The sequence below is a fragment of the Rhagoletis zephyria genome, unplaced genomic scaffold (assembly GCF_001687245.7).
Source record: "Rhagoletis zephyria isolate East Lansing unplaced genomic scaffold, Rhagoletis_zephyria_1.1 Rzeph_scaffold_04211, whole genome shotgun sequence".
NCBI lineage: Eukaryota > Metazoa > Arthropoda > Insecta > Diptera > Tephritidae > Rhagoletis > Rhagoletis zephyria.
The window spans coordinates 9399-21015 of record NW_016161294.1 but is presented as its reverse complement, the minus strand read 5'-3'; the positions used below and the strand labels follow the sequence as shown (position 1 = coordinate 21015).

General features: G+C 36.4%; 1 protein-coding gene across 1 annotated transcript; it reads right to left on the bottom strand.

The window, feature by feature from the left end:
- Positions 1 to 58: 58 nt before the first annotated feature.
- LOC108370424 (ataxin-8-like) lies at positions 59 to 10697 on the bottom strand (the record flags this gene model as incomplete). The annotated part of the gene is made up of 3 exons (XM_017625759.1): positions 10657 to 10697; positions 10605 to 10612; positions 59 to 499 (listed from the first exon to the last, which is right to left on the bottom strand). A coding segment is annotated over exon 3 (427 nt), but the record flags the coding sequence as incomplete, so codon positions are not given.
- Positions 10698 to 11617: the final 920 nt, after the last annotated feature.

The window sequence follows — 11617 nt, the reverse complement described above, 5'->3', positions numbered from 1 at the left end:
AAAAAAAAAAAAAAAAAAACAAAAAACAACAACGATAGACAGTTGCTTTGGTACTTACCAACATTGCCTTCGCCACGTGCCGTTGTGCTTGCCGACAACAACACCAGCAATTGCAACAACAGCGTTACGGTGGTCGAGGGACGTTGCAACAATTTAAGCGTTGCATGCAACGAGCAGCGCCAGCTCGAGATTAGCTCTCGCTGGCCCCTGTGCCTCCGCGTTCGCTGTTGCGTCAATTGTTGGCATTTTGCCGAACTGCGCTGCTGCTTGATTGCCTGCAATTGTTGTTGTTGTTGTTGTTGTTGAAGATGCTGCTGCTGACTTCGATAATGTTGCTGTTGCTGTTGCTGATGACGTTGTTGCAAAGATGGTTGTTGCTGTTGCTTTTGCAGTTGCCTAATACATTGCTGCTCTAATGAGTTGTGCTGTTCGTTTTGCCGCTGATGTTGTTGTGGTTGTTGTTGTGGTTGTACATTGCATGCCATGATAATGGGCCCACCTAAAAGGAAAACAAAAGAGATATGTACATTGTAAAGGAGTTGTGCAAGCGATAAGAGAAATAGTGTATTAGATTAGTTGAAGTAGAGTGGGGATTTAATGAATCACGTGTGAGCGCCTATAAGTAGGCTAAGCAAATTTCCAGTTAAGGTAAGTTTAAAAATTAAAAATTCCATGAAATTGTGCGCTTAACTTTTGTTTCATAGAGCCAGCAAATATCCATATTAATTGCCCAGTTTACCGATTGAGAGCCGCGGATGCTTTCTTCGTCCTCGTTAGGCCTCAATGTAGGCTTCCCATCTAGAATCAATGCCAAGTACTTGACTCTATCACAAAGCTCCAGGTGTACACTTTCCTCCAATTAAAGGGAAGAATCGCGTGCAATGTTTTATTGTTCGTTGTGAACAAGTCGAGTTCCGTCCTATTAGGATTTGCATCGGGGCCGCCGGCCACCTAGTCAGTACGTTCAAAAACGGATTGGACCAAATTATTAGGGCATCCACTAAGATTATAATCCCCGCTAACGCAAACTTTCGAGCTCATAAAGTAGGTCTTTCACTACGACATTTCAAAGTAAGAGGTCAGAGAACACCACCCTGTAAAGTGCACTGCCCCAATCTGGCACGGCAGTTCTGTCACAGAGCACGGGATCTTAACAGTTAAAGCCAGTTTCGACCCATAGATTTTCAAGGGATCTGAAGATTGTCTTTGGAAGTAAATTGTTAGATGCCAATAAATGCCGAGAAAGGCCCCCCATAGTAAAGTCCTTATGTATCATGGCTTCCTTCCTTTATGTCTCATAAGTATGCCAAACGTACAGAACTCCGTATAAGCACTTCAGCCTTCTTGATTTTGGACATGCGGATACCTAGCCCTGGTTGGGGTAGCTCGGTTTTCTCGAGGTCTATCAATGCTTAACCTTCTAAGGTCAGAGAGCGCAGAGATTTACAAACCACTTGGCTTCTGAGTAGATAGTGAGAGTGGGTAACAATAAGTAACTAAAATACAATTGAATGATGAAGTGGGCGTAACCCTGGAATTAGAGAGGTCTCTACCAAGAAAAACTCAACCGAGCCGCTGGTAGTAGTCTTATAAAGCTTCGTGGAAATTAGGAAACACATCTTTGTTAGAGGTATTTTCACAACAAAAACGAAAAAAGGAAAGTATTTTGATTAAAGAGCCAGCGAGACTTTTTTGGAAGATTTTAATTCATGTGAAATCCGGAAATGCTAAAGCATCGACTAAGTGCTATCACCAGAGGGCGTCTGAAGCCCACAAATTCTTTCGAAGTGTGATAGGCCATTGGATGCGTGGCGCATGTGTATGTACATACTTATATAAGAAGCTATGTATGCAATTTCGCCTCTGCACCGTCCACCCTTTGCTCGTTTTACATCAACCTACATAAAAAATATACATTTCGCATAACCAGCCAACAACTTTATTGGCAGTTGTCGGCATTTTTTTTTTTCTACACCGTTGACGCCGATAAATTCACATTTAACACATTGTTGCTGTTGGCGTTTAGTAGCCTGCTTTTTGCCTTAACAATGTAGTTATGCATTCACGTTGCTGGATGTGTGTGCGTGCGTGCGCTTGTGGGAGCCCATTTGGGCGTACGTTTGGCATATTACTCCGCCTTCCGCTCAACACTAACGTTTATTTATGTTTGCATAGTTGTTGCTCTATTTGCGTTTAAGTGTGTGTATGTATGCGCATACATATATAGTACGTAAACATTTACGTTTGTGTGCGATTTAGTGTACTTCTGCCTACGCTTCACTGCTAACCGGAAATATATTGGCGGATGTTGTGATGTGCAACGCGTCGTTGCGTCGGCAATTTCGACCAAAGCGATTGCCAACAAAAGCAAAAGCGAACCGATACTACGCCCACACCTAGGCTCATGGTCATATATGTATGTAAGTAGTTGATTGAGAGACTAGCTTTGCATGAGTATGTATGTGTTTATGCATACAGACAGCCATAACGATTTCTGGGAAAACTGTTTTGCTACATCTTCAATGTATGTATGTATGTATGTATGCCTGTACGTATTGCTCAATTTTGAGTTTGGCCCAAACGGATATGTAAATATTTATGTAGAAAAAGGTTACTAACAGCTCGTAAAATAGGTAAATTTATTGTGTTTTTTCCTCTTTAATTTAATTTTATTGCGCGTGGCAAAGTTTATTGAAATGAAATTACATAATCTTTTTTTTACAATTTGACCTCAGAAGCTTAAGGCCAACAAATTGGTAGTACCGGAAAGGGCATTAAATGGCTCAGCACTTAAGAAATGAAGTTTTATCAATCATATATTAAGGACAAATAACTTCATTCGTTCGTTTGACGACCTTAACCCTTTACGATGTCACTACACACTGCAAACCAAACTTTAAACTATAAAATTCTAAAGAAAAAAATTGGAACAGATGGAAGGACCTATAAATTGACGTCACCCGCGAAAGAAAAATGGTTTTATGAGCTGGTTTGCCATCGCTCAGTAATCAAACCGCGCAGAGTACATGTATTAGAGAGATTCCTAAGAAACGCTTTTACCAGGAAAGTGAAAAGCTTTCTATACGCCAAAAAAATATGAATACGCTTATTAAACCTTCTGGCATCTACATACATATTTATTTAAGATGCGATATATTTTTTTAATTTTCGTTGTTGGTTTCTCCGAACGACAAATGACACTGAAGATGGCACAACACCGAAACCGGTTTGTCTCCAAACCAAGTTTGCTAAGGGATGACGGAAAAGCGTTCCACAATACATCAATATATTATTATTCAATTCTTCTTCTTCTTCTTATTTGGCACAAGTACCGTTTTTCGGATTCGCCGAGACCAAAAAGCTTCTCCAATTGCCTCTCTCCTGTGCGAATTTACGCCAGTTGCTCATCCTGCTTGCAGAAAAGATCTTTTCATTGGAGCGCCGTTGTAGATTTTTTTATGCGCTTTACTATGTTTACGTCGCTAAAAAGCTCTTACAGTTCGTCATTTCATCTTCATCGGTAATCATCGTACATGCGAACTGGGTCGTAAATCTGGCGAAGAATAATTTTCTCGAAAGCATTCAAAGCCTTTTCGTCTTTGTTTGACATTGTCCGCGGACTTTTAGAGCGTGATTTTTGTTTGTCGACAGCGGGTTCTACTTTTCAGTTGCTTATCGAGTCCAAAGTTGCATCCGTTGGCAAAAGCTATTATTGGCTTGATCTCCAAGCTGACGTTAGCCAGGCTAAGTCCACCGAATCAAGGCTCATTAAACTAACTACCTATAATGTCAAAAAACTGTAAACAAACAAATTAACCCTTTGAGATGCGACCTGAAGTATCTGTAAGTTCCCGCTGAGCGCAGCTCTCAATTTCATTAGACCGTTCGTTGCTTTAAATCCGCACATGAGTTTCAAGAAATTCCAACCGCTTAAAGCCCCCTTTTTAGAACTTTTTTACAACTTAAATAACATCAAACTTCTTCATCACTGCAGGCTCTTGTTCTTTGGTTTAATGTCATTTACAAAAAAAAAAAAAAAAAAAAAAAAAAAAATGCTATTCCTTTTGATTTATCATAAAGGACTATTACTTCCAGGTCAGTAGCCAATGTGCGATGCACTCAACAATGCTCAACCAATAAAAGACAAACAAACATATGCGCATAAGCAATAATATTTAAAATTTATTATTCAACCATTGATGACATATTTTTCCATAATAGCCAGGAGCGTTCACAAAACAAGTTGTTGCATGTTTTACACAAAACCAATTCGTTGCTGGTTCTGCAATTGGACGACATTGTTGCCTAAAGAGCTACATATATGTATTTGTTTTGATTGTTTATGTTTTTTTCATATATTTTTCTAAGTATTTCTTTCTCCACAAACTATGTACAACATATGTATGTAAGTACTACTAAATAAGTTGTTCTCTATTTAATGAAAATGTAACAGATTGCTACTATGGTCGTAGTTTGCCTGCGGCTGCATTTACGTACTCTCTTTTTTGTTGCTGTTGCGTAAATTTATTAACAAAGGAAATTGCATTTATTGAGTCTCAAATGTTGTAGCGAAACAACAGCAAAACAACTTACTTTGCTAGTAACATTTGTATATTTATATTTCTAGTAAGTACATTTGCGTAGGGCATCCCTTTTTTGCTCGCCAGTTATTCAGATTGCAATACATATATATGTATGTGAATATGTAAATATACACCTACGTATGCATGTAGAATTTGCAGGAAATATAGCCGGTTTTTTGCTTTTATCCATCAACTTTATGAAATTTCCTATCAAATTTAATTTCTTCTCCAGTGCGCTTCTCTAAGCAGAACATTTTTGCTGTGATTGTCTAAAAACTTGTTCTATGTGGTACGCATTTATATTCTTTGTTAGAAGACTTGCTATCTGTTGAGTTGGTTACCTATGGTTATTTGGTTGATGTTGACTTTCTAATCAACATAGATGCAACCAATAGGAGGAAGCGTACTTCATAATTTCATTTGAAATTTACTTTGGTGTACCATTCTTAGTAAAAAACTTATAATTTTAAGATAGATTGCTTCTGCGAAGCGAATTTTATACTCTACTTTCCGGTAGTAGAGGTTCGAATATAATTTTTCTGATGGCTAAACATCCAGTTCTAGGTCAGAATTTGGAGTCCATATCAAAGTTTAGGCAAAGCTTCATATTTTACTTAAGAAAATAAAGCTCGATATCTGAAGGAGAGGTATATGATATCTTCAGAGCCATGGGTTGGAGTTGTGGAAGTTTAATTGTATGCACCGATTACCAAAAACCTTCTAGCCCGCTAACTACTTTAAAATTAGCTTTCTGCTACTTAGGTCAACCGGAATATCTGGGAATCAGTTAGCTCTGACTAGGCTTCCCATGAGCCGCAAGCATTAATAAGAAGTACTTTCTTCTACGGGTTTTAGGTCCACTGTCAGAAAATAGTGAAGAAGGTAAGGTAAAAGAGCAGCTGCAGGTTGGGCTAAGCTCATGTCTCTCCAAAGCACATCTTTAGTTCACTTGCCCAGGCTCAAGTGCGAGATATATTCGTAGAGAGGTGTCTTAGTTTTTTGCCAATCCAATTAATTTTAGTCGGAAATATAGATAACATTTAAAACAAATCTTCAGGTTTGATTAAGAAATACGATTTACAAAACTGGATAGTTGTGCCACCTAATAACCTTACAGGTAACCTGTAGAAGCTTTTCTCTTTTACAGGCATCCCACCTACAAAATACATAATGATTCTTTAATGGTTTCTACTTCAATTTGAAAAACACTCCAGCCCGTTCTCACAAACTTCACCCTATATTCAAGTTTTGATCTATCCGAGAACAAGTTTAATGATCCAGAAATTATCCCTTAAGTGAATTCGTGCAATATCAACGATAATTTGTTCAGCATGGCATTAAGCGCCATAGAAGAAATAATGGGCAATGCACTAACCCTATCAGAGAGATGCAGACAATGGCCTTCAATGGAGGGCTGAATTACGTTCGGAATCTTGTACTTCCTAGTAAATAAAAACAGTTCAGTCTTGCTAGGTTTGAAAGTGAGGTCGTTAGGTAACTTGGCTTAAATCACATGAGGGACTTAGAAATCTAACTGACCCGCCATCTGTCACTTTCTGTTCCTTTCCAGCTGCTTTCGCAGGTCGTTTGCGACGGCCATGCAGAGCAGAGATGATGTGCGAAATACCTCCGTTCACTCTATGCTGCAAGCTGTCGTAAACGCTCTATCTGAAAAAACTTTTCAAGAACGCCCTATTCCAGAATTTGGTTGGATATATGTATTTTGAAGTAAGATAGGGCGTTTTTAAACCGAATTCTGAGATAGGGCGTTCTTCAACCAAATTCCGAGATAGGGTAATTTTCAATAAAATTCTGAAATAGGGCATTCTTCAAAACGTTTTTAAAAGTAAAACATTAAATTTTTACATATCTGAAAACGAATATTTCTCTGTATATGTGCTACAGGTATATATATATATATATATACATTTCACTTAATTGTTTAATATACATACGTATCTTATTTTCACCAGATTTCGCACTCAAAGCGAACTAAGCTAAGTTATTTTATTTTTTTTTAATAAAAACGCATGAATATTTGAAAGGGATTTTATATTGAAGGCTATTAAATGAAAGGCTGTTAATGCGAAAAGTACTTTAACGACTAGCAGGGCACTTGGGAATATTGGCGCTAAGGATTAAGCGAGAATTAACAAGTATAGATTTTTAATACTGAATTTTGTACATATGTACAGTTAATTCTATTGAAGGGGAGTATTTTAAAGGTAATTAGGAAATAAATTTTCCCATCGTTCCTTCAAATTTTCCGTTTAGCTTAGTTAATTTCTATTCAATACCTAATATTCGCATTTATTTAGAAAAAAAATGGTTTTGAAATTCATCTGCCCTTCAAATTAAAATGTTGTTCTGAAAAAATGCGTTTAAAGAGCAGGTAAATTTTAAGACCTACACGAGACAACGGTACTTAATAACTATTTGCAAATAATTAACTCTCATAACAAGGATGTACTTAGTTTGCTCTAAATTTTAGATTTGTATATTTAAAATTTTTTTTTTAAAGTATTTACTTATTAAAATGATGTATTAATTTATATACACATTTGCGTGCAGTCTGTTAATTGTTGCACTAAAAATCAGTAATCCAAAATATGCAAATATCGAAAATAAACAAATATTTACAAGAGTTTGTTCTTAATTTGGTTTTAATTTTAATCCCTATTCGCAATGATACAATCAGAATTCCATAAAATCAGAGTTAATTCAGTCAGTGATAATTTGGTGGAAGTGAAAATACATTCATATGTACATACATACATATGTGCGCATGAATGCAAATATTATGAATTGAAAATGCATTGAAAAGTATACAAAAATAAAATATGTATGAGAATGCGTGCAGGCTGTAATTTTTTTAAACCATATTTTGTATTCAAATACACGCGTATGTTTCTATGTATGTACATATTTAGGCCATTGCATAGTCAAGTAAATTAGAAACTCGTATGAATAAATAACTATAATCGAATTAGTTACACATTTGCATATGACTATGTGCACATAATTGCTCATACATACATATGTAAATTTGGCCGCTGTGTTTACCCATTAGGGGAATCGTGTCCAAGTGAAATATATCCTGGTTCAGAACTGTGGTGGTTAGAGTTGAATGGAGGGTGTTGCGGAATTTTCAAATTAAACGCAAAAAAACATAAATTTTGCATACCTTGAGAATTTTCATAAAACCTAAATATGAAAAATATTAGTCCAGAAAACAGTAGTCATCGCAAGTCTGCTCGAAGTTCGGACAGATACACAAAAAGTTAAAACAAGAACATTTTGAGGTGATTACACCTCATCATACTGCAGTTTGCAGGAGTGATCAGGCAAGATTTTCGAAACTAGACCCCTCCACCCACTCTACTTTGAAGTTTTGATCCAACCGTGTAAAACATTACTGTTTCATTTCTCCAATCACACCGTCCAACCTATTCTTTTCTTGCCTACAGGGCACCCATTTCGAAGGCGCAATAATTTGTATGATCTGGATTGGGATGAAAGCGCTCCAGAACACCATAGCCTACAGTTTTCAATATTAGTTAGCCACTTAGCAAAGTTCTTTTAAATATGCTAAAAGTCAGTCAGTAAACTTTTGTCTGTTTGCAGTTGTTTTGAAAACACGCATATATATTTAATGTGAACACTTATTTGTTAAGTCATCTGACCGTCTCATCTCGAACGCAAAAAATGGCGTTTTGTAATTTATTAACCATAATTTCCGTTTATGTTTAATGAAGTAAGGCATGAAAAGTGTTTTATTTCGCAACATTTTAATAACATCTAATTAAAATATGCGACATGTTTATGTGTTTAATAAGTACTGATGTTACCAGGACCGTGCGGAGATGGAAATGTGAATCATGAACGTAAATGAACAGGAATACATGAAAATTCTGGAAGCAGACAAGCGTGAAAAATAACGAAATTAAGTTGTGCGGGAATATATGTAAATATATATAAAGGTATATGTATCATTTTGAAATAAAGTGCATATTAGGGTAGTACATAATTTTTATTTGGCGCAAACCCGTTTCGGTTAAGAACAGAAATTACCACAAAATACTCAATTACTTCATAAAAAAAAAATTGTCATAAGTGTTATAGCTCAACCAGCCACCGACGTAAAGCCGTAGAACGTGTCAGCTGACACGATCTATCTAATGAGGTTCTCGTGTTAACGAAAACTCACCACTGCATGACGGTGATGTAGCCGTTGCTTCTCGCTCTCTATCAATAGCAATTTCAAATCCTAGTTTTTAGTTTTCTTCAGATTCTGAGGGATAAAAAATTCAAGGAGCAATTTTCAAAACGTTTTAGAGAGGACATGATTTAAAATGCACTATGTATACTTTTCCAAGCCTTACGTAATATTAGCTATAACTTAAAGTCCTGAGGCCCCGGTCGGGTGGGAAGTCGTTGCCATCAAACCCATCTGTTCAGCTTGAAAGGAATACAATACTATTTGACATATCAGTATGTAATGCCAGCAGTTAGCTCGAAGTTCAAGCGAGACTAGAAACTACTAGACTGTGCAGCGATAAACCTAAAAATGCAGAAATATTTGGAATGCTCTGCAGATAACGCAGCTTTGTGACTTAGATAGAGTTGGGTTCAAAAAGATGTACTTTGACTACTTATCTTGACACGGATTTCGTATTTGGCCTATAGAAAAGGCCATAGAAAAAGGCCGCTATCTGGCATCATTTCTAGCAACTAAGAGGTTCCAGTATTCACTTACAATACTAAATAAAATGGACAATGGAACAAGTTCTGGCTTACTGATTTTCAGATTATTGCAATGATTTTTGAACTGACATATAAAACAAAAATAGTAGCCGCAATCGACTTTGCTTTTACATATTTATTATAGACAGCCAGACTGCGATCAAAGTCTTGAGGTTGGCAACAATTAGCTCGATCTGCGAAGATCTGCTACAAGACAACAACAAATTAAAGTTATCTAACGCACTCTAAGGTCGCTACTTTGACAAGTTGAGGAGAATTCCAACATCTACGAACAGCAGCTGGGTTAAATTGGACATAAGCATAGTACCACGATCGCAGTGGTCACTTTGCTGGCGCTGCTACTGCCGATAAAGTAGAGGCTTTAACGCTGGCCATACCATTACGGAGATCCGCGAACAGGCCGCTCGGGCAATGAAAAATTTAAGTATATTTTACTTTACTTTAATTTTGATACTGCGACATTTCGAAGAGGGATATGAGTGATCTGGAATTGCTAAATTCGTCCCAGTTCTAAACAAGAAATTTGTTGAGTGTTTTAAGGACGTCACTGCCTGGCTGCAGGCTGCATTTGACCGTATGTATTTGCATTAGTGTAGTCCAAAATTTGTAAAGTCTGAATTTTAAAGCCCTCACACCCTAGGATTGCTCTATATCCAAAAAAATATACCCCTATTTTTAAATAAAAAAATACTTATAGGTCGCTCAAAAGCGTTCAAAGTTTTCCATGTATTTTATATGGGAAAATAAGTACTTTTTAAGCAAAACACAACCACCTCTGATTTTTTTGTATACCCCCTGCATTTTCTGGCATTTTCAGACGGTATGGGCGGACCTATAAAATATATCTAGTTACTATGAAAAAATGTTTAAATAAATAATCGGGTATAATTATTGGGTATCTCCTGAAGAGAAACAAAGTGTTCGGAGCGAAAAATTTTGATTTTCAAGAATTCTATACCATTTCTACGAAAAGTTGTTTTTTTCATATAAAATACACGGAAAACTTTGAGCCACCTCTAAATATTTTTTGACTTGAAAAAAATCGGGCTATATTTTTTTCGTTATAGAATAATCCTAGGGGGCGATAGCGTTAAAATTCCGAGTTTAATTTTGCACATGCATTTTTAGACCACCCTAATGTGCATATATGCATATACTACGTGTACATATTTTGCAAGGATTTATTTCACTCAGCAACGATTTCCAACATCCAAAGCTGTTATAAATACATTAATTACGTCCTTTTTCACAACATACCTCCATACCTCCACACCTCCTACGTACATACATACATAAGTATGTTGCATACAAATTTGCCTGCTGCCGACTGTTGACTCCCGCACACTAATGAGAATTAAGGCCGCGCTGTGGTATGAGTAACCGTAAAATAATTAATTTTTATCGCTTTTGCGCTGTATTATGCAAGCAATTAAGTGACCGTTAAATATCGTTGGCAATTTGGTTGGGCTGAGATGGGGAAAAAACAAAATATGAACAACAAAATATGAACAACAAAAATAAACATTTTAAAAAGGTCAACAATGAAAATTGAAATTTAAAAATTAAAAACCATTTGATGGCGTTGTTGAAAAATATGTAAAAAGTAATAAAAACTTGCATACGGAAAAGGCAGCAACGACCATAAAATTAAAGAGCAACGAGCACCCACAACCAACCACAAAAACAAGTGTAGTGAAATAAATATGTATAAAATAACTATTAACAAGAAAACGGCAAAACAAAATAGTTGTAGCTTTGTGCATAGAGCAACAAGGCGCTCGTGCGAGCGCTACTAAAATAGTTAATACATATGTAAATTAATGACAAACTTTTGGCAACCACCAACCACCAGAGGAGTACAATGAAAATGTCAAGCACACACCAACCACAACCACAACAGCAACAGAAGCGGCAACGCCAGCAAGGAATTTTAAGTGCAATGACGTAAATATGTATGTATAATGTAATTGGAAATTACAAGAAAACAGTGGAGTTACTAATGAAAAGGGGCTAAGTTAATAAATTTAGTAGCGACTATGTATGTATGTGTTATACTAGTTATACTACTAGTTATGTGTATATGCACGAAGCAAGGAAAAACACAGATGGAGCAACAAAAGGAACAAAATAATTGCTACGAAAAATAATTACAAATTTAAATTTAATACCAAGCCAACATTTTGGGTCGGTAACTCGTCCTTTATAGTGGAAAATTCACTAATTTGGAAAAGTAACTGCTTTAGAACTTCATTGGTATTGTCAATTGCCAC